Source organism: Hirundo rustica, chromosome 15 (assembly GCF_015227805.2).
Source record: "Hirundo rustica isolate bHirRus1 chromosome 15, bHirRus1.pri.v3, whole genome shotgun sequence".
Lineage (NCBI taxonomy): Eukaryota > Metazoa > Chordata > Aves > Passeriformes > Hirundinidae > Hirundo > Hirundo rustica.
In genome coordinates, this window is record NC_053464.1 from 14923906 (window position 1) to 14946799 (window position 22894).

Below are 22894 nucleotides of genomic sequence, written 5' to 3' on the forward strand. Positions count from 1 at the left end.
TTCTCCTATCGATTTCTTTTCAGATTTGTTTTATTTATTTGTTTTTTTAAACAAAAATAAGCGGGTAATGACAAACACAGCCGCGTGCAGGGCTTTAGAAAGCCAACCCCCAGCTGCTGCCTGCAGCTAGAGCAGGTCCCTGATGTAGAGGTTCCTCCTGACGGCGTTGGAGAAGCCCTCGTTGAAGCGGAACCAGACGTCGCTCTTCCCCACGGCCTTTCCCATCTGCGCCTCCAGGGATTCCTCCTTGGGAACCGGAGGGGCTGCGGGAGGAAAATCCGCTCTCAAACCCCGCAGGGAACCCGAAAACGATGGGCTGGGCCCTGCCTGGAGAGGGGAGGTCTGGGGAAGGGCACAGATTCACCCCGAATCCCCGAGGCCACAATGCCTCCAACACCCAAAATTCCCTCTGGGTGGGGCAGGAATCCCTGGATTTGCCCACGGGAACTCCCTGCCAGAAGGGGTGGGCTCTGGCTGTCCCTGCTGCTGTCCCCAGGGGACGGGGCTGAGGGACAGGAGCCCCTCTGGCGCTGCACTGGCGACGGGGAGAGGCCCCAGTGGCACCCGGGGCCACCCTGTCCCTGTGCCACTCACCCAGTTCTGAGGCCACCCTGTCCCTGTGCCACCCAGCCAGGGCCACCACGTGTCACCCACCCTGTTCTGAGGCCGCTTTGTCCCTGTGCCACCCTGTCCCTGTGTCACCCACTCGGTTCCGAGGCCACCTTGTCCCTGTGTCACCCACCCAGATCTCAGGGCCACCCCATGTCCCCTCTGTCACCCACCCAGGGCCACCCCATGTCCCCTGTGCCACCCACCCAGGGCCACCCCATGTCCCCTGTGTCACCCACCCAGGGCCACCCCATGTCCCCTGTGTCACCCACCCAGGGCCACCCCATGTCCCCTGTGCCTCCCACCCAGGGCCACCCCATGTCCCCTGTGTCACCCACCCAGGGCCACCCCATGTCCCCTGTGCCTCCCACCCAGGGCCACCCCATGTCCCCTGTGTCACCCACCCAGGGCCACCCCATGTCCCCTGTGTCACCCACCCAGGGCCACCCCATGTCCCCTGTGTCACCCACCCGTGGCCGCCTCTTTCCGCTGCAGCGGCCTCCCGAAAAAATCCACCTCAGGCTGTGGGAAGCAGAACAAAGCAGGAATGGGGCAGCTCCAGCTGCTGCTCAGAGAGGGACAAAAGAGGGCAGGATCGTCCCCGGGCAGGGCTCGGCCACCCCAAGGCCCCCCTGAGCGGAGGAGGCAAATGCAAATCCTGCAGGAAGGGCCTGGGAATGCAAACAGCATTCAAATTTTGGGGGGGGATGGAAAAATGTGAGGCTCAGGTGGGGTTTTACAGCCAGGAAAGGGCTGGCAGAGAAACCTGGGGAGGGGCAGTGCCAGGGAATGATCCCAGCTCCTCCTGGAGCCCGGGGTGGGATCCTTCCAGAGAAACCAAATTCGGCTATTTCAGCCCAAATTTGGCTATTTCAGCCCAAATTTGGCTATTTCAGCCCAAATTCGGCTATTTCAGCCCCAATTCCCACAGCTCTTCCCTCCCCCAGCCCTGAAAACTTCCCGGGACACATCCAAGGAGTCACCCAGACCCAAGTGATCCCAAACCCAGCGATGGGGTTCACGGGACACCCGGAGCTGAGCTGGGAAACTGCACTAAAAAACCAAATTCCAGCAGAGCCAGGGTGGGTCTGGCAGCTCAGGGAAGAGCTGGTGGGAATTGGGGAGGAATTGGGCAGGAATTGAGCAGGAATTGGGGCAGGAATTGGGCAGGAATTGGGGAGGAATTTGGGGAGGAATTGGGCAGGAATTGGGGAGGAATTGGGGCAGGAATTGGGGAGGAATTGGAGAGGAATTGGGCAGGAATTGGGGAGGAATTGGGGCAGGAATTGGGGAGGAATTGGGGAGGAATTGGGGCAGGAATTGGGCAGGAATTGGGGAAGAATTGGGGAGGAATTGGGGAGGAATTGGGGCAGGAATTGGGGAGGAATTGGGGAGGAATTGGGGCAGGAATTGGGCAGGAATTGGGGAAGAATTGGGGAGGAATTTGGGGAGGAATTGGGGAGGAATTGGGGCAGGAACTGGGGAGGAATTGGGGCAGGAATTGGGGCAGGAATTGGGCAGGAATTGGGGCAGGAATCGAGCCCAGACCTTGTCCCGCACCGCTGCTCTCCTCACGCTGTGCTCCAGGTGCTGCTGCTGGCCGGGGGTCCCGGTGTCCCCTGGCTGGTCCCCGAGGCCATTCCCGGGATCCTGAGGGGAGGACAGGCCTCAGCCAGGCTCTGCTGGGGTGTCTGAGCTCCAGGGATGGGCACAGAGCGTCTGTCACCCCCTGTCCCCCATCCCAGCCCTGCCTGCCTCCTGCCAGGCGGGATTGGATTATCCCAAAGGCTTTTTCCATCATTTTCTGCCCCGTGGGATCAGCCCCGGCCGAAGCCCCTTCCCCTGGGATTTCACACCATGTAAACAAGGAGCCCCCAGAGGTGTTTTTGCGGCTTCTCTCTGTCTCACGCATCCCCCAGGAGCCCTTCTCCTGCTCCAAAGGGGCTCCCAGGGATTAATTATCCCGCTGGCACCAGGGCAGGGCGGGCATCAGCATCACCCAGGGACATTTCTCCACCTTTTCCACCCATCTTCCCATCTTCTCCTGCCTCCAGGAGAGCCAGCAGAGCCACCTCTGCTCCTCCTGGGGGCTTTGGGACTTGGGGAAGTGCCGCAGGCAGGGAAGGGGAGGCGGGGAAGAGTTCACCTCCCATACCGACAGCAGCCAAAAACTCCCACCCAAAAAAACTCCCGGCTCCTCACACCCGCTGCCTGGGGAGCGGAAGAGCTCGAAGCTGCACCTCCCTCCAGAATTCCTGCCAAAATCCGAGCCCTGCAGCCCTGCAGCCGCGCAGGAACAGCTGCAGCCGCACGGGGTCAATCCCGGATTCCCACTCGCCCGGCCAAAGCCGCTTTTGGGAAAACAACACATCCCCGGGGGATCTCCTCCAGGGGCGCAGCCCCGGCAGGGATTTGGGGAGCTCCCACCTGGCCCAGGCTCCGTGCCTCTGCCCTCCTCATCTTCTCCAGCTCGATCTCCCTGGCGATGAGCTGCTTGGCCTGGTAGCTGAGCTGCCTGCGCGCCGGCAGCGCCGGGAAGCGGCACACGGCCTCCAGGTTCCTGCGGCGGGAAAAGCGGGAGTCAACCCCCGACGCCCCCCAAAATAACCCAGCACCTCTGTGCACCCCGCTGCCCTGCCCCTCCCAGCGCCGTTCCAGCCGGGCTGCCTCAGTTTCCCCCCGCCAGGGGAGGGATTAGCGGGGTTTAATCCCGGCTCGGAAGCGAAAGCAGGGGACGGCAGCGGCTCTGCGCTCGGGAGGTGGCCCTGGGAGGGAAATCCCAGGGGCACAGCCAGCCCGAGGCGCAGGGAACACAGCCAGGAGGGGCGATTCGGGATCGGCAGAGCGGCCGCATCCTAAACACGGCTGGAGCACCAGCGCCGGAGCCAAGGCTCCTTCCAGTGTCCCCAGCAGCGGGGAGGCACCAGCCCCTCGGCCAGCTCCAACAGTTCATATTTATCCACTGTTTACTCACTATTTATTGACTATTTAGCCACTATTTATTCACTATATATCCACTATTTATTGACTATTTATCCACTATTTATCACCTATTTATTCACTATATATCCATTATTTATCCACTATTTATTGACTATACATCCACTATTTATCCACTATATATCCACTATTTATCCACTATCTATTCACTATACATCCACTATTTATCTATTTATCCACTATTTATTCACTATATATCCACTATTTATCCACTATTTATTCATTATATATCCACTATTTATCTACTATTTATCCACTATTTATTCACTATATATCCACTATTTATCCACTATTTATTCACTATTTATCCACTATTTATTCACTATTTATCCACTATTTATTGACTATTTATCCACTATTTATCCACTATTTATTGACTATTTATCCACTATTTATTCACTATTTATCCACCATTTATTCACTATATATCCACTATTTATTTACTATTTATCCACTATTTATTCACTATTTATCCACCATTTATTCACTATATATCCACTATTTATTAACTATTTATCCACTATTTATCCACTATTTATTGACTATTTATTCACTATATATCCACTATTTTTTCACTATATATCCGCTCTTTATCCACAACTTATCCACTATTTACCCACTATTTATTCCCTGTTATCTCCCCTGAAACAAAAGGAGCAAAGCCCCGAGCCGGGTGGCTCTGCAGCCATTCAGAAATCAGCTGTCTTGAAAAAGCTTTAAAGAAATAAACCCCGGCTTTTGCCGGCGACATCAGATTTGTTCGGCAGGCGCCCTGGGTGGGGCAGCCCTGTCCTGCCCCTGCAGGTGACATCCAGAGGCAGCTGCTCCCTTCCCTTCCCTTCCCTTCCCTTCCCTTCCCTTCCCTTCCCTTCCCTTCCCTTCCCTTCCCTTCCCTTCCCTTCCCTTCCCTTCCCTTCCCTTCCCTTCCCTTCCCTTCCCTTCCCTTCCCTTCCCTTCCCCTTCCCCTTCCCTTCCCCTTCCCCTTCCCCTTCCCCTTCCCCTCCCCTCCCTTCCCCTCCCATCCCATCCCATCCCAGCCCCAGGGAATGATGGAACCCACTGGAGATCCCACTGTGGGGATGGGGCAAAGCCAAAAGTCCCAGATCTTTTCCTGACAACCACCACGGAATCCTGGAACGCTTTGGGTTGGGAGGGATCTCAAAACCATCCAGCCCTGACACCTCCCACCGGCTCCAGGCCGGCCTGGGACGCTCCCAGGGATCCAGGAGCAGCCGGAGCTCCTCTGGGAATCCCCCCAGGGAGCCCAGGGCATTCCTTTGGCTGCCCTGGAGGGTCAGGGACCTGGGCAGGGGGGTCTGGGACCCCAGCCCAGAGCCCAGAGCTCAGAGACACTGGATTTGATTTCAGTCCATGGGAGAGGCTTCTTGCACTGCAGGAAGCATTGCAGGCCACAAGAGTGTGAAAAATAGTAGTTTAGTACATCACAGGGTGAAAAAACAGTGGGTTTGGGATTTTTGGCATTGAAGTGAATGGGGCAAGATGGAGAATTTGGGGCGTTGTCTCCTTCTTCTTCCTTCTTGTTCCCTCACTCCATTTCTGCAGTGACGTTGGCACAAAGTAGTTAGTGAGGATTGGGTCAGAGTAAAGATGACCTTTTTAGTAATAGTGATAGACATTGGTAATAAATAGTAAATAAAGAATACGTAGCAATTAGTATAAAAGATAAGGACAGCCCAGAGACAGGAGGAGTCACCAGATGTCCGAGCCGCGGCAAACATCTTTTGGACACTGAGAAAATTGTAAGATAAGAACTAATAAACGAAGCATGTAACCTTGAAGACTCCGTCTTTTCCTGCGTTTGGCACAGAGCTTTGCAGAGGGCCAGAACTCTAAAACCACCTGAATGCCGGGGAATTTAAGCTCCTAAAAAGGAGCCCGTGACTACTGCCGTCCCTGAGTGGGCAGAAACAACCGGCACCCCAGATGGGACAGAAACAGGGCTCTGCCCGCCAGCCCCACGCCCGGCCCCGGCACTCACGGGTCCAGCCTGAAGACGTACTGGCCCTCGGGCAGGCGCTCCTGCAGGTAGCTGAGGTTGTAGGTGAGCATGGTGCTGATGAGCTCAGCCAGCTGCTGCTTCTCCTTGGGGCTGTAGAGCTGCGTGTTCACCTGCCCGGGCACAGCAGAGCCCCGAATCAGCCCGGGGGTTGCGCTCAGCTCCCTCCCGGGGACACACGTCCTGCCCAGAGCACCGCACACCCTGCCCTGCCTGGGCGTGACCGAGAGCTCCCCAAAGCCCTGCTCAGCCAAGCCCAGCTCAGGTGGGGCTCACAAGCCCTCCAAAGAGTTGGGCACCTCCATTTCCCACCACCAGCGCCTGCACTGGCCACGGGTTTGGGGACAGAATGCCAGGAGAGCAGGTCAGGGTCAGGGTGGGCTCAGCAGAGGGGAGGCAGCTGTGGATTTGGGGACAGAAACTCAGGACAGTGGATCAAGGTCAGGATGGGTTCTGCAGAGAGGAAGCAGCTGTGGATTTGGGGACAATGGATCAGTGCAGGCTCTGCAGAGGGGAGGCAGCTGTGGATTTGGGGACAGAAACCCGGGACAGTGGATCAAGGTCAGGATGGGTTCTGCAGAGTGAAGGCAGCTGTGGATTTGGGGAGAGTGGATCAGGATGGGTTCTGCAGAGGGGAGGCAGCTGTGGATTTGGGGAGAGTGGATCAGGATGGGCTCTGCAGAGGGGAGGCAGCTGTGGATTTGGGGAGAGTGGATCAGGATGGGCTCTGCAGAAGGGAGGCAGCTGTGGATTTGGGGACAGAAACCCAGGACAGTGGATCAGGATGGGCTCTGCAGAGGGGAGGCAGCTGTGGATTGGGGACAATGGATCAGGGGGGGTTCTGCAGAGTGAAGGCAGCTGTGGATTTGGGGACAGAAACCCGGGACAGTGGATCAGGATGGGCTCTGCAGAGGGGAGGCAGCAGTCAGGCAGGGCTGCAGCAGACCCAGGGACACTCACGGGCCGCAGTTTGGGGGCGATGATGTCCAGCAGCAGGCACAGCACCTCCAGCACCAGCGCCTGCTGCCCCGCACGGCTCCGCACGCCCGGCGCCATCCCCGACACCACCGACAGCACCAGGTTCTGCATCTGCCTCAGCTTGGCCACGGCCTGGGGACGGCACGGGGACCCTCAGAGACCCTCGGAGGGCGTCCCCGCGGCGCCAGCGCCGTCCCCGCGCCCCGCAGGACTTGCCTCGGGCTGGCTGCTGGGGTAGGCCAGGCGGGGCACGGAGGAGGAGGCGAAGAGCAGGTGGAAAGCCACGGGCAGGAAGGGCAGGTAGCGCAGCAGCTGGAAGCTCTGGCCCTGCAGCACGGCCCGGCCCAGCAGGTCGGAGAAGCCGAGCCACTCCAGGGCCAGGCACACGGAGCCCAGGCTGGAATCGCGCACTCTGGTCTTGAGGAAGTTCTCGAACAGCCCCTGCAAGGGTGGGCGGCCGCCGGGTCTCACCTGGCCGGGGTTCCCAGCTCACCCCCGCCCCGAGCTCAGCTCCGGCCCCTCCGCGGCTGCTCTCACCTGGGCCAGCTTCTCCTGCTCTCCCGAGGAGATGGAGAGGTGCAGGATGTGGTGGAAGCGCTGGGAGGAGGAGTTGAAGCCCCCGGCGTGGGGCAGGTCCTCGTCCCCCAGCAGGAGCTGGGCTGGCAGAGAGGGATCCATTCCTATCCTGTGCCTGGGGGAGCCCAGAGGGAAGGGAGGAGGGGAAGAGCTGAAGAGCTTCCCCCAGGGCTGGAGGGGCCAGCAAGGAACCGGTTTGGATCCTTGGAAACTGGACTGGGGGCAACGCCAACGCCGGATTATTGGGAGTGGAGTGGTGAGAAAGCACCTGGAATGGCTTTAAACTGAGAGAGGAAAGGGTTAGAGGGGATATTGGGAGGGAATATTCCCTGGGAGGGTGGGCAGGCCCTGGCACAGATTCCCAGAGCAGCTGCGGCTGCCCCTGGACCCCTGGCAGTGCCCAAGGCCAGGCTGGATGGGGCCTGGAGCAGCCTGGGACAGTGGGGAGTGTCCCTGGCATGGCAGGAGGTGGCACTGGATGGGTTTTGAGGTCCCTTCCACCCCAAACCATCCCAGGATTCCGTGACGGACACAAACCCCCTCAAGCTCTGCAGGTCACGGAATCCCAGAGCACGGCTCCAAACCCCACCCAGCCTGCCCTGAACACCTGCGGGGATCCAGGGACAGCCACAGCCCCTCTGGGGAACGGGAGCACCACCCCCCAGCACCCCAGAGACCCCCAAACCTCCTCCTACCTCTGGGGCCTGGGCAGCTGGAAGATCTCCTGCCAGAGGGAGAAGAGCCCCTTGTTGTGGTCCTTGAGGCCGATCCTCATGGTCTGCACCGTCCGCACGCTCAGCTCCCGCTGCCCTCGGCCGTGCAGGAACTGCGGCAGGAGCCAGGGCATGGAGGGGACCCCAAACCCCCGGGGGAGCCGGACACGGCCACCCCCCCTTCCTGAGAGCACCCCGGGGGACAGGGCCACGCCGCAGGACCGGCCTGGAAGGGGCTTCTGTCCCCTCTGTCCCCCTGTGAGCCCACAGCTGCAGCAGGAGCGTGTCCCCAGGGCCATGGCCGTGTCCTGGTGGCCATCCCGCTGTCCCCAGGGTCATCTCCATGTCCCCCAAGTCATCCCCACGTCCCCAGGGCCATCCCCATGTCCCCAAAGCCATCCCCATGTCCTGACAGCCATCCTTGTGTCCCCAGAGCCATGCCCATGTCCCCAGAGCCCTGCTGTTGTCCCCAAGGTCATCCTACTGTCCCCAAGGCCATCCCCATGTCCCCAAAGCCACGTCCATGTCCCCAGCGCGATGCTCACATCCCCAGGGCCCTCCCTGTGTCCCCAGAGCAATCCCCATGTCCCCAAGGCCCTCCCCACATCCCCAGGACCCTTCCCGTGTCCCCAGGGCCCTCCCCATGCCCCCAGGGCCCTCCCCGTGTCCCCAGGGCCCTGCGGCGTCCCCAGCACCTGCAGGGTGTTGATGCAGGAGCGGATGTCGTTGTCGGTTTTCTCGCAGAGCGCCAGCAGCGCGCTCGTGTCAGCGCGCATCCCCTGCCGGAGAGCGATCTGCGGGGACAGGGACGGGGACAGGGATCAGGGACAGGGAGGGGACAGGGACAGGGACAGGGACAGGGACAGGGACGGGGACAGGGACGGGGACAGGGATCAGGGAGGGGACAGGGACAGGGATCAGGGATCAGGGACAGGGACAGGGATCAGGGACAGGGACAGGGATCACGGACAGGGAGGGGACAGGGATCAGGGACAGGGACAGGGAGGGGACAGGGACGGGGACAGGGATCAGGGAGGGGACGGGGACGGGGACAGGGATCAGGGATCAGGGACAGGGAGGGGACAGGAATAGCCAGACCCTCAGGGGGACAGGGAGGGGACAGGGAGAGGACAAGGAAAGCCAGGGCTGAGGGGACAGGGACAGCCAGGGCTCAGGGGACAGGGACAGTCGGGGGACAGGGACAGTCAGGGCTCAGGTTACAGGGGACAGGGACAGCCAGCCCCTCAGGGAGGGGACAGTGGGGCACAGACCTCGCCGAGGCGCTGGGCGAGGCGGGAGGGAGCGGTGCGGGGGAAGCTGAGCAGGAAGGATTGCTGCCGGAGCGGGCGCAGCGCGGGCACGTACCTGTGAGGGGAGCACGGGGCTGAGACAGCCCAGCAGGGAATTCCGCTCCTCCTGGAGTTATTTAGGCTGGGAAAAACCTCCCAGAGTCACTTCCCCCAGCACGGCCGCGTCACCGCGGAATGATGTCCCCAAGTGCCACATCCACAGAAATCCCCTCAGGGATGGGGACTCCAGCCCTGCCCTGAGCAGCCCGGGCCCATCAATACCTGAGTGCCTTTTCCATGACAGCCCTTCCATGAAGGAATTTTCCAATCTAAACCTCCCCTGGCCCAGCCTGAGGCCGTTCCCTCTCCTCCTGTCCCTGTTCCCTGGGAGCAGATCCCAAATCCCCCCCGGCTGTCCCCTCCTGCCAGGGACTTGTGCAGAGGCAGAAATTCCTCCTGGTCCCCGTTTTCTCCAGGCCTTTTCTCCTGAAATTCCTAAAGAAATTTCTCCCGAAATTCCTCCTGGTCCCCATTTTCTCCAGGCCTTTTCTCCTGAAATTCCTCCCAAAATTCCTCCTGGTCCCCATTTTCTCCAGGCCTTTTCTCCTGAAATTCCTCCCAAAATTCCTCCTGGTCCCCATTTTCTCCAGGCCTTTTCTCCTGAAATTCCTCCAGAAATTCCTCCAGAAATTCCTCCTGGTCCCCATTTTCTCCAGGCCTTTTCTTCTGAAATTCCTCCCAAAATTCCTCCTGGTCCCCGTTTTCTCCAGGCCTTATCTCCTGAAATTCCTCCCAAAATTCCTCCTGGTCCCCATTTTCTCCAGGCCTTTTCTCCTGAAATTCCTCCAGAAATTCCTCCTGATCCCCATTTTCTCCAGGCCTTTTCTCCTGAAATTCCTAAAGAAATTCCTCCTGATCCCCATTTCCTCCAGGCCTTTTCTCCTGAAATTCCTCCTGGTCCCCATTTTCTCCTGAACCCCACTCCCAGCACCCTCAGGAATTCCCCAGCTCCCTTCCCTTCCCTTCCCTTCCCCGGGCACGCCGCAGCCCCTCTCATCCCGAGGGACACAAACCAAGCCCAGGACCGGAGGAGCTGCGCTCCGACACCCACGCCACCAGCAGCTGTGGGGCAGCGCGGGGCGTCCCCGTCCCCGTCCCCGTCCCCGTCCCCGTCCCCCCAGGACCGGTGCCACTCACTGGTCGTTGCAGATGCAGATGATGGGGCGCAGCAGGAGCCCCCCCTCGCGCCGCCGCCGCCCCGCGCCCGCCTCGCCCTCGCCCTCCTTCCTCTGGACGATGGCCAGCAGGACATCGATGGAGGCCTGGGGGGAACGGGGACAGGAGGGATGGATTCCCGCCCGGGGAGCCCCCCGCGCTGGAGCCCCCCCGGCTGCAGGGGAGCGGGCCCCCCGCTCACCGCGGGCGCGCCGTCGATCTCGTCGATGATGAGGCAGTTGGGGCTCTCGTGCGAGCCCAGCACCGAGCGCATCTGGGTGGCGGCTTCGATGCGGGCGCGGAACACCTCCGGGCTGCGGTCGTCACTGCCGGGGGACACGGGGACACGGCCGGCATCAGCTGGGGGACAGTGACACCCCTGGGACAGTGACACCTCTGGGACAGGGACACCTCTGGGACAGCGACACCTCTGGGACAGTGACACCTCTGGGACAGTGACACCTCTGGGACAGCGACACCTCTGGGACAGTGACACCCCTGGGACAGTGACATCTCTGGGACAGTGACACCTCTGGGACAGTGACACCCCTGGGACAGTGTCACCTCTGGGACAGTGACATCTCTGGGACAGTGACACCCCTGGGACAGTGACACCTCTGGGACAGGGACACCTCTGGGACAGCGACACCTCTGGGACAGTGACACCTCTGGGACAGTGACACCCCTGGGACAGTGACACTTCTGGGACAGTGACACTTCTGGGACAGTGTCACCTCTGGGACAGTGACATCTCTGGGACAGTGACACCCCTGGGACAGCGACACCCCTGGGACAGTGTCACCTCTGGGACAGTGACATCTCTGGGACAGTGACACCCCTGGGACAGTGACACCTCTGGGACAGTGACACCTCTGGGACAGCGACACCCCTGGGACAGCGACACCCCTGGGACAGCGACACCTCTGGGACAGTGACACCTCTGGGACAGCGACACCTCTGGGACAGTGACACCTCTGGGACAGCGACACCTCTGGGACAGTGACACCCCTGGGACAGTGACACCCCTGAAACAGCGACACCTCTGGGACAGCGTCACCCCTGGGACAGTGACACCTCTGGGACAGCGTCACCCCTGGGACAGCGTCACCTCTGGGACAGTGACACCTCTGGGACAGTGACACCTCTGGGACAGCGACACCCCTGGGACAGTGACACCTCTGGGACAGTGACACCTCTGGGACAGTGTAACCCATGGGACAGTGACACCCCTGGGACAGTGACACCTCTGGGACAGTGACATCTCTGGGACAGTGACACCCCTGGGACAGTGACACCTCTGGGACAGTGACACCTCTGGGACAGTGTCATCCATGGGACAGTGACACCCCTGGGACAGTGACACCCCTGGGACAGCGACACCTCTGGGACAGTGACACCCCTGGGACAGCGACACCTCTGGGACAGTGACACCTCTGGGACAGTGACACCTCTGGGACAGCGACACCCCTGGGACAGCGACACCCCTGGGACAGTGACACCTCTGGGACAGTGACACCCCTGGGACAGTGACACCTCTGGGACAGCATCACCTCTGGGACAGTGACACCCCTGGGACAGCGACACCTCTGGGACAGTGACACCTCTGGGACAGTGACACCTCTGGGACAGCGACACCCCTGGGACAGCGACACCTCTGGGACAGTGACACCCCTGGGACAGTGACACCTCTGGGACAGCGTCACCTCTGGGACAGTGACACCCCTGGGACAGTGACACCCCTGGGACAGCGTCACCCCTGGGACAGTGTAACCCATGGGACAGTGACACCTCTGGGACAGCGTCACCCCTGGGACAGCGACACCTCTGGGACAGTGACACCCCTGGGACAGTGACACCTCTGGGACAGCGACACCTCTGGGACAGTGACACCCCTGGAACAGTGACACCTCTGGGACAGTGACACCCCTGGAACAGTGTAACCCATGGGACAGTGACACCTCTGGGACAGTGACACCCCTGGGACAGCGACACCCCTGGGACAGTGACACCTCTGGGACAGTATCATCCATGGGACATTGTCATCCATGGGACAGCGCCACTCCTGGGACAGCGACACCTCCAGAACAGCATCAGCTGGGGGACAGTGTCACTCCTGGGACAGTGTCATCCATGGGACATTCTCACCCATGGGACAGCATCACCCATGGGACAGTAACAACCCTGGGACAATGACATCCACGGTTCAGTGTCACCTCCAGAACTGTGACACCCCTGGGACACCCTCATTCCCAGGATACCATCACCTCCAGCATCACCTCTGCCACAGCAAAACCTGCCCCTGTTTGTGGGCAGGGCACGGGCTCCCCCGGCACTTGGGGCTCCCCCGGCACTTGGGGCTCCCCCGGCACTTGGGGCTCCCCTGGCACCCCGTGCTCACCTGGCACTTGGGGCTCCCCTGGCACCCCGTGCTCCCCCGGCACCCCGTGCTCACCTGGCGTTCATCTCCACGGCGTTGTACCCCGCGTGCCTGGCGATGACGTGTGCCAGCGTGGTCTTGCCCAGCCCAGGGGGGCCGCAGAGCAGGGCCACCTGTGGCACACAGGGGAGGTCACCCCTGGAGGGCTCCTCCACGGAGGGGACAAGGCCGCTGCTCAGCCGGTGACACCACAGGGACGCTCCCCTCCCGCCCACCTTGTACTTGGGTCTCTTGTGCTGGTCCAGCTCGGCCTCCAGGATCTCCTCGGTGAGCTGGACCTTGGTTTTCCACTTGCTGGGATGTTCCTTGGGATGGCCGAGCTGGGCATGGGCTGCAGGGCCGGGCTTGGGCCTCTTGCCAGCCCTGTCCTTGCCGAACACCACCGTGTCCCACAGCTTGAGCCACTTCAGCAGGCAGCGGTTGGTGTACTGCAGGGGAAAACCCGTGGAACCTGGGGAAAGTCCAGCTGAGGGCACAGGAAAGCCCTCCTCCGTGGAGGAGGCTGCTGGGGGCTCCAGCTGGCACCACCCAGGTGGGAACGCTTCCCTTCCCAGCTCAGCCCCCATCCCCCGGGGAAAAGCCTGGAAAAGTCACATCAGCCCCACCCCTGCTGGCTCAGCTCAGCACTCTCAGCCTCTCCCAGCACGTCCAATTCCCTACAAAACTCCTAATATCCCCCCAAAAATTCAAAACAGTCAACAACTCCCAGCTAAAACCCCCCGTAACTTTTTTTTTTGCCTTGTTCTGGTCACATTTTATAGGGTTTTTTTTTTGCCAGAACACCCACAGGCTCCAATGAAAACCTGCCATCCCCACTCCCAGGGACCCAGGACTGCTCCCAGCACAGACACAGCCCCCCAGGCAGCGCTCCCAAAGGGAATTCCCGATCCCACGGCGTTCAGGAGGAGCTGCAGAGGTGCCGAGCCCACCCCTGCCCAGCCCCCCTCGTCCCAGCACCTCACATCGTCACTGAGCAGCTCGATGTAGCGCCGGGGCGTGAACTTGTCCACCCAGAGGCAGTGGGCTGCGGGCTCCTCCTCGGGCGCTGGAGCCGTGTCCATGCTGGGATCCGGGCTCTCGGCGCTGGCCTCGCTCCCCAGGCAGCTGCAGGATGGGATTCATTCACCCCAAAGCGCCCCAGGAGTCAGGGCAGGCCGGGAATTCCACCCAGACCCCCCCAAGCTGGGGGTGATGAGGGCAGAAGAGGTTCCTCTGCTTGCAGGACCCCCAAAATCCGACGCTGAGTGAGCAGCTGGGAGGCAAACCCGGCAGCGTGGCGGGGACTGGGGAGGGATTTCACGCCAAGGTCTCACCTGTTTATGATCTCTGTCAGCTGCTGGGACGCCTCCAGAACCTGCCTGCGACGCTTGGGCACAAAGAGAGAGGGGTCAGAGACGTCCCCCCGTCCATGGCTGGGGAATTCGGGAGCCAGCAGGGGCGGCAGGGACAGAGGGGAAGGCGTGGGAGACGCGGTACCTCCTCATCCACCTGCTCCTTCAGGTAGGAGAAAGGCACCCCCAGCAAGTGCAGCGGCCTGCGAGCGTTCCAGCCCAGGGAATCCGGGATCTGCGGGGACAGGGCACGGACAGCTCCCTCCTGGAGGCCACGGAGGAGCCGACCCCGCCCTCAGAGCCCTCCTCACCTCCAGCCCCGTCCCGCAGGGATCGTCCCTGAGCACCAGGAAGACCCTGGTGCCCCGGGTGGAGGTCACGTTGATGTAATCCTCCAGCACGGGCGGTCTCCTCAGCACCCTCCTCTTTTCCAGGGGTGGTGTGGTCTGCAGCGGGATCACCCCACTCACCTCCGGGTGGCTGGAGCTGGAAAACACCAAATTCCTTCAGCAGGGGAAGGGCCCTTTCCGCAGGGGGAGCAGGGTGACCGGGGGTTTTGCCCTGCAGGGAACATCAGAGCCACGTGTGACAGCCGCAGGTCACCTAACGGAGACAGTGCCAGGACGACCCGGCACGTCCTCATCCGGCCTCCAGACCCGGCCTTTGCCAAGGCTAACGAGGAATACAAATGAATAATTAGAGCCTTGCCTGCCCCACAGCCTTCCTTACATCAAACGAGCACAGTCACAGGGCTCCCGGAGCCAGGAGCAGAGGTAGCAGGGATTTTTTATCTGTTCCACCCAGGAATGCTTCAGCGAGCCTACGTTGTTTTTGTTACGGCTGGAATTTAACTAACTTCGCAAAAGACAGCATCACTGAACTTTAAACTAGGTGTTAGGTCTTTTTCTTGCTTACTGACACAAGCTCTTACCTGTTTAAGGCGCTCAAAAATCCTCTATTTATTTAAAATTAAACTTGTGTTTCTCCCCCACGTCTGCGTGGAGTTATGTATTACACTTTCTCTGAAGGTGCTAATTCAACCCTCACGTTTCTGGGCACTCCTGGGCCCGTGTGGATTTAGCCCAGGGGGATTCATACACCAACACTTTTCCTCTCTGCGGTTAAAAATGGGGCTCAGCGCGGCCGACCTGGTACTGTGGGGAGGCAGAGGCGCCTGTGCGCCGCCCTCCCAGCAGACATCCGGAGCCAGCTCACGGTCCGCATCGAAATCCAGCTTCTTCACAGCTTCCAGGCGCTGCCGCTTCGGCCGCGGGGCTGGAGCAGGGGGAGAGAGAGCATCGCGGGCGCACGGCGGTACCCGGGGGATGCTGCAGCGCCCGGCACCGCTCGGGGCTCAGCAGCACGCGGGGAACCGGGCCAAACCTACTGCGGGCTTCGTGTGCCGGCGGGGACACGGCGGGGACACGGTCCCGCTCCCTTTTCTTGCCTCCGGTGCCCGCGGGGGGTTCGGGCTCCACCGGCGGCTGCCTCTTGTCCCGGAACCGGGAGGTTTTGGGGCCGGCGGGTGGGGATGGATCATCTGCAAGAGGGGTCAGACCACGGTGCCGGTCACCGGAGGGGACCCGCGGCGGGGCGCGCACAAGTTGCGGGCGCAAAGCGCGGTCCGGTCCGGTCCGCCCGCTTCCTCCATCCTTCCCTCCGCCGCCTCCCGTGCCGGCGCCGCAGCAGCGCCCACCTCCCAGCTCGGCCAGCACCTCCAGCTCGGCGGCGAAGCGCTCGTAGAAGCCATCCTCGGCTCCATCCTGGAGCACATCCCGGAGCACATCCTCGGGCACATCCTCGGCGCCCGCCATGGACCGCGCCCGCCGCGCTTCCTCCCGCGCGCGCCGCGGGGCCGGGCGCTGATTGGGCTCGGCGCGCGCGGGCGGACGCGGCGGACCAGGCGCTGATTGGGCGCGGTCCGCGGGCGGGCGCGGCGGAGGGGGCGCTGATTGGGCGCGGCGCGCGGGACGGTGCGTCGGAGGAGGCGCTGATTGGGCGCGGCGCGCCGGCGGGCGCGGCGGAAGGGGTGCTGATTGGGCGCGGCGCGAGCGCTGCCGGAAGGCGCTGCGGGAGCGGGCGGGGCCGCGGCGGCGGGGGCGCTGCGCGGGGCCCCTCAGCAGAGTGCGGGTCACCTCCGCCCTGCTCCCGGTCACCTCCGCCCTGCCCGGGGTCCCCTCTCCGCCGTGCCTGTCCCCGCCCCGCCTCCCCTGTCCCCTCCCCTGTGTCCCGTGCTCTCCGGCGGAGCCGCCGCGGTCGCGGCCGGGCTGCAGCGGGGAGCGGCGATCGCCGCCGTGGGGATGGGCAGAGCCGGCGCGGCGCGGCTGCGGGGCCTCCAGGCGTGACAGCGGGGCGGGGATGGGCCATCCCCGCCTGGCTCCGGGGCGTCCCGGGGCAGCGGGGCGGCGGCGGAGCGGCGCGGTGTGAGGCCGCATCGGCCGGAGCGCTGCTGTAGCATCCGCACCGCCGCGGGAGCTGCGCCCGCACGGTGTGACACCGGTGAGGCCCGGGGGCGGGCGGGGTGACGGCCGCGCTGCAGGTGACACCGGTACCTCGGTGCGTCTCCATTCCCTCCTGAATGTCGCGCCTCCAGGCCCTGCTCCTTGCCCGTCCCGTCTGTCCCGGGATGCTGTGCCCATCCCGGGGTGCCCGTCCCGCAGCTGGCGGTTCCTCCCGTCCCGCTCATCCCGATTCCCCGTCTCTCTCCCCGCTCAGGGCGCTGGCCATGGAGCCGGGCACCATCGACAACCTGTCCATCCTGTACCAGAGCTCCGACTTCATCGTGGTCAACAAGCACTGGGACCTGCGCATCGACAGCAAGATGTGGTACGAGACGCTGACCCTGCAGAGCCAGCTCAAGCACCGCTTCCCCGAGCTGGCCGACCCCGACACCTACTACGGCTTCAGGTGAGCGCCTGGGCGCCGAGCCCGGCCCTGCCCTCGGCTGGGGACATTCCCGACATCTCCAGGATGCTCCTTTACCCCCGTGCCCCTCCCAGGTTCTGCCACCAGCTGGATTTCTCCACCAGCGGGGCCCTGTGTGTGGCACTCAACAAAGCGGCGGCGGGAAGTGCCTACAAGTGCTTCAAGGAGCGCCTGGTGACCAAAGCCTACCTGGCCCTGGTGAGCCCTCCCTGCCACCTCCCGCCGTTCCTGAGCACCTCTGCCCTGAGGGAAAGCTGAGGGAGGTGGGGGTGTTCAGCTGGAGAAGAGAAGGACTCGGAGAAGAGGGCTGGAGAGGGATTTGGATGAGGGCGTGGAGGGACGGGGCACAGGGAATGGCTTCCCACTGCCAGAGGCTGGGGTTGGGTTGGTATTAGGAAGGAATTCTGGCACAGAGTGCCCAGAGAAGCTGTGGCTGCCCCTGGATCCCTGGCAGTGGGACGAGGCTGGGAACAGCCTGGGTTGGTGAAAGGTCTCCCTGCCCCGACAAGGAGCTGTGCCTCGGGAAATTGACGGGCTTTAGGGTCCTTCCAGCCCCACCCTTGCTGTGACTCCGTGATTCCTGTCATGGGTGGGTGAGGAGCACGTGCAGGGCTCAGTTTCCACGTCCCTGCCCCAGGTGAGGGGCCACGTGAGGCAGAGCCGGATGACGATCCGCTACGCCATCGGGAAGAACACCACCGAGGGCATGACCCACATGATGTGCATCGAGGGGACAGAGGGTGAGCAGCCCCCTCCCCTGCTCTGCCCACACCCCCAGGGATGCGCCGGGGCGTCACAAACCCCCCGCGGGTCTCCTTGCAGGCTGTGAGAACGCCAAGCCGTGCCAGTCGGAGCTGGTGGTGCTGGAACACGGGTCCTACAGCGGAGACCCCGTCACCAAAGTGCTGCTGCAGCCGCTGACAGGTGCGGACAGGGGCAGCTCCGACGTGGGGCGGAGCCTGGAATGGGATGAGGGAAGCTGAGAACCGCCGCGCTCAGGGGGACAAATGCCCCACCGTGCCCTGAAGGAGGGCGTGAGGAATTCCCTGCCCCTGATTCCCGCTCTCCCCGCAGGGAGGACTCACCAGCTCCGGGTTCACTGCAGCGCCGTCGGCCACCCCATCGTGGGGGACTTCACCTACAGCCGCCGGCAGGACAGCAGTCCCTACAGGATGATGCTCCACGCCTACTACCTGCGCATTCCCACCGGCAAGGAGCTGATCGAGGTGTGCGCGCCCGACCCCTTCGTCACCGCCATGGACGGCAACTGGGTGCCCCAGCACGTCACCCAGCGCCTGGAGGACGTCATCCAGGAGCTCAAGGACGAGGGGACACGGAAGGAGAAGGAGGAGGAGGAGGAGGAGGAGAGGCGGGAGGCTGCCGGAGAGGAGGAGGCAGGGAGCGAAGGCAGGAGGGAGGAGACGGAGGAGCAGCGGGCGCGGTGCGAGCAGTGGTTGGCTGAGTGGGCTCTGGAGTGAGCGCGAAGCACATCCCTGCGTTTCCAGCTGCACCCTTGTCCCTGCGGGTCCCCAGGGAGCCCAGCGCTGCCTCCACACCTGCACTCCCTGTCTGGCTTCCCTCGCTCCCGGGGCTGGCGTCAGGTGGATTTTAGGAGCGGTTCGGGTGGGGCTCTTTTGGAATGTCCGTCACCCATCTGGCCACGGGACGTCCCTTTCCCAATCCCCGGCCTCAGGAGCAGAGTCAGTGTCACATTCCAGCTTAGAGTGACCCCAAAGCTTCCCATCCCTGTCCTGGGCACAGCTGGACGCTGCCTTGGCCACGGGCGTTCCCACAAGATCTCCGTGCACTGGGTGCAGAATTGCAGCGGGGTGCAGCTCCAGTGCCCGTGTCCCCCGTTCCCATTCCCTGCCTGCAGCTGCTGTGTCTGTGGGAGGTGGGAGAGTGGGGGCTGGAGCACGTCCTGGGGACGCTGATGGTGCCCCAGTCCCGGGGTGTCCTGTGAAACTGGACTGGGATGGGCGTGGGAAGGTCCCTGCCCCTCGCCCCCTCCCTCCCTCAGCCCACCTGGGGCGGTTTTAAAGGTTTGGTGAAGGTGAAGGAGTTGGTTCCGACGGATTTTAAACTTTTTTCAATTTTTTAGGAAGAGAATCTAGTCTTTTAGGGTTTGTAAAATACGGGTGGTCTCAGGAACGAGGTGTTTTCAGTACTTCTGTGGTCGGATAGCCAGCAGCCCAAAGCTTTTTTTAAAGGATTTTATTATTCTTCTACTAGCACTGCCTTTCCTGCTTTTATCCCTGCTGAGACAGGTCAGAGGACACGAATCCCTCTCTGCTCCCCCACTGAGGAGGGGTCAGGGTGCTGTGAGGGTCCCATGCTCCTGCCTGGCAGCTCTCCAGAGGGTCCTGCAGGCAGGGCCTTCAGCTGGGCACTTTGGGAAAGCTCTGGAGCAGCAGGAAAAAGGATAAAGCTGGAAGAAAGGCTGAGGACCGATGGGAAGAGCAGGCAGGAGCTCAGCTTTGACAGATGCCGAGAAATTTCCTTGCTTTGCTGGCCGTCCTGCTTTGCTTCCCCCTTCCCTGCTCATCCTCTGCAGCCCCCAAGGGACATTTGGAAATGAGGAGAACGGGGTGGGGCAGAGGAGCTGGAGCCGCACAGCCCCACCCCAGGGCCCTCGAGGACCACATCAGCACCTGCGCAGAGCTGTCACCTCACCAGCCACATCCCCTGTGAAATACACCTGATGTTCACGCAGCTGAGGGGAAATAAAAAATCACAGCCTTGTGGATAAGGACAGGAGAGGAAAATCCTGGAAATTAAAAAATCACAGCCTTCTCCTTGTGGATAAACACAGGAGAGGAAAATCCTGGGAATTAAAAATCACAGCCCTCTCCTTGTGGATAAACACAGGAGAGAAAAAGCCTGGAAATTAAAAAATCACAGCCTTCTCCTTGTGGATAAACACAGGAGAGGAAAATCCTGGAAATTAAAAATCACAGCTTTCTCCTTGTGGATAAACACAGGAGAGGAAAATCCTGGAAATTAAAAAATCACAGCTTTCTCCTTGTGGATAAACACAGGAGAGGAAAATCCTGGGAATTAAAAATCACAGCCCTCTCCTTGTGGATAAGCACAGGAGGGAAAAATCCTGGGAATTAAAAATCACAGCCTTTGCGCGCTGCTTTTCCCCAACGCCGTGGATCCGAAGGGATTTTCCTTACCCTGCAGGAGTTTTCCGGGCGGGCTCGCTCCGGGGCTGTGTCCTCTCCTCTCCTCTCGTGCCCCGCGGGTTGTGCTGTGGCTCTGATGTCTCCTGTGCGCTCTGCAGTTCCACTTCTGGTGTGTTTGCTGTATTAAACGTGTCTCTGCCCGTCACTCTCTGCGTTCTGGATCCATCCCGTGGGTTTCCAGGAATGAGGCAGGACCGGCCCCGGGGCTCCCACCCGGCCAAAGCTGTGTGTGAGAGGAGGATTGTTGTGTGAGAGGATTTCAGTGTGAGAGGCAGGATTGCAGTGTGAGAGGCAGGATTGTTGTGTGACAGGCAGGATTGTTGTGTGAGAGGCAGGATTTCAGTGTGAGAGGCAGGATTTCGGTGTGAGAGGCAGGATTTCGGTGTGAGAGGCAGGATTGTTGTGTGAGAGGCAGGATTGTGTGAGGATTTCGGTGTGAGAGGCAGGATTTCGGTGTGAGAGGCAGGATTGTGTGAGAGGATTTCGGTGTGAGAGGCAGGATTGTTGTGTGAGAGGCAGGATTGTTGTGTGAGAGGCAGGATTTCGGTGTGAGAGGCAGGATTGTGTGAGAGGCAGGATTGTTGTGTGACAGGCAGGATTTCGGTTTTCAAAGCAGGATTGCAGTGTGAGTGGCTGTGATGGGATGCTCCAAGGCACTGGAGGCTGGGAGAGCTGGGATTTTCCAGCCTGGGGAAGGGAAGGCTCCAGGGAGAGCTCAGAGCCCCTTGCAGGGCCTGAAGGGGCTCCAGGAGAGCTGGAGAGGGACAGGACTGGGAGATTATTTTTTTTTAAGGTTATGAACCAGACACGGGCAGAGGGCACCTGATCAAGGGAGAGGAGCGTTGCCAGCCCCGCTGGCACAGGCAGCTGCAGCCAGAGCGCCCAGCTGACCTGGGAATGTCCCCGGGAACAGCCCGGAGCAGATGCTCCTCATGTTCAAGCTCAGGGTGGATCCTCCTGTGGCAGCTCCTGAGGGAGTTTCAGGGTCAGCTTTGATCCCCACAGGGTCACAGGGGACACGGTGACCCCCAGAGTGGCCCTGATGTGTCCCTGATGTGTCCCTGATGTGTCCCTGCCCTCCTGCTCCAGCCACCTCTGTCCAGCCAGCCCGGGGCAGGGGCTGTGTCCCTCCAGCAGCCTCATAGCAAACGAGTTTCTGTAATTTTACTGCCCCAACAGGAGCTATTTTTACAGTAAATCCTTCCAAAATAGAAACCAGCAACGCCCACGAGCCTCGGCCCAGCCCTGGGGCTGCAGGACCGGTTGGGGGACAGGGCTGGGGACAGGACAGGGCTGCGGGTGACAAACCCCCCTTGGCAGCGTGCCAGCAGCTCCAGGGACCCTCGGGGAGGGCTGGGACCCCCAAACCTGGCCGAGAGGGGGGCGCAGCCCTGCTCCAGCCCAGCCACCGCCTTTCCCTTTTCCCGGGATGAAGGCTCAGGTGACGTTTGTGCTCGCGGCTCCTCCATCACCTCAGAGCCCCGGGAAGGATTTGGTTCCTCCGGTTTTTGGTCTCGTTCCTCGTGGCACGTGCCCGACAGCGTTTTGGAGCACGATCAGGGGAAAACCTGGAAGAAAGGGAACGGGATTGGCTGTGATCCAGGGAAAAACGAGAGGCACAGAGGAAGCACTTCCCAGAGAGTGCTGAGCCCATCGCAGAGCTCGGTCTGTTCTGCACCCCTGCTGCCCCATAAAATAACCCCTGAGCAGCTCCAGAGGTTTTCCCCTCACCGGGAGCGCCCTGATCCCCCTCAGGAGCACCGAAACTCCCGAAGCGGAGGCTTTAACTCCTTCTGGGTTCACTTTGGGTTCAGCTGAACCCGGAGCTCAAAGTGACCCTTTGCCGAGAAGTAGGAAACAAGCCCAAAGCAAAACCGGGGAGAAGGGAAGGAGCCTGGCAAAACAGAGTTGAGAAACTGCCCCGTCACACCCCGTGCTCCCAGCAACATCCCCACCCCGCAGAGATAAAGTGCCGAGCGCTGCCCAGCCCCTGCCCCAGCCCCGGCAGCTCCTTCCCGGCCGATCCTCGCACCCCGGAGCCGAATCCCACTGCACAAGGAGCAGGAGAGCGGCTCGGCACAGCCACGGTAGGATTTGGCGGGGGGGAAAAATGAGATTTAGGGGAGGAAGTAATTTAGGTAGAGGTCAAACGGCGATAACGGATTGCTGTGGGCGGCCCCGAGGGAATTTCAGGAGCAGGGATTGATTTTCTGGCAGGAGATTCCCCCTGAGGGGTGGGGAACACCCGCCGGGCTCCCCCGCTGCCTTACACTGGGTTTGTCCCAGTCCGTGCTGGGAGGAGCTGGGGGATGGACGGGGACCCTGTCGCTGCAGGACAGTCGTGGAGTTCCTTCTAATAACGGGTGGGGAAAAGTCCTCTTCTCTGTTATGTAGGATTTCAAATCTGTCCCGTGGTCATGGGGGTCTGTGCAGCATCGCAGGGGTAGGGTGGGCACAGTGAGACCCCTGAGCCCACAGCTCCAGCCCCAGTGTGGGTGACAGAATCGGCCCCAGGACCCCCAGAGCTGTCCCCAAACAGTGACCCGAGTGTGGAACAGCCCCAGTGTGGGTGACAGAATCAGCCCCAGGACCTTCCAGAGCTGTCCCCAGGCAGTG

General features: G+C 61.4%; 2 protein-coding genes across 3 annotated transcripts; one reads left to right on the top strand and one right to left on the bottom strand.

Moving 5' to 3' along the window:
- Positions 1 to 66: 66 nt before the first annotated feature.
- CHTF18 (chromosome transmission fidelity factor 18) lies at positions 67 to 15997 on the bottom strand. Its single transcript, XM_040079204.2, has 22 exons — positions 15862 to 15997; positions 15553 to 15705; positions 15314 to 15440; positions 14477 to 14651; positions 14311 to 14400; positions 14148 to 14200; positions 13797 to 13938; positions 13050 to 13262; positions 12850 to 12947; positions 10600 to 10723; positions 10380 to 10504; positions 9165 to 9258; positions 8589 to 8687; positions 7876 to 8006; positions 7142 to 7295; positions 6821 to 7045; positions 6587 to 6736; positions 5609 to 5739; positions 3037 to 3169; positions 2158 to 2259; positions 1080 to 1131; positions 67 to 263 (listed from the first exon to the last, which is right to left on the bottom strand). The coding sequence occupies exons 1-22, from the start codon at positions 15977 to 15979 to the stop codon at positions 127 to 129; spliced, it is 2826 nt and encodes a 941-aa protein (XP_039935138.1). The 5' UTR covers positions 15980 to 15997; the 3' UTR covers positions 67 to 126.
- Positions 15998 to 16571: 574 nt separating this feature from the next.
- On the top strand, positions 16572 to 20423 carry RPUSD1 (RNA pseudouridine synthase domain containing 1). Of its 2 annotated transcripts, none has more exons than XM_040079581.2 (6): positions 16572 to 16664; positions 16881 to 17072; positions 17165 to 17288; positions 17728 to 17830; positions 17913 to 18014; positions 18165 to 20423. In XM_040079581.2, the coding sequence occupies exons 2-6, from the start codon at positions 16891 to 16893 to the stop codon at positions 18566 to 18568; spliced, it is 915 nt and encodes a 304-aa protein (XP_039935515.1). In that variant the 5' UTR covers positions 16572 to 16664; positions 16881 to 16890; the 3' UTR covers positions 18569 to 20423. The 2 variants fall into 2 exon arrangements, with proteins under 2 accessions (XP_039935515.1, XP_039935516.1); XM_040079582.2 differs by having other exon boundaries at positions 16611 to 16721.
- Positions 20424 to 22894: the final 2471 nt, after the last annotated feature.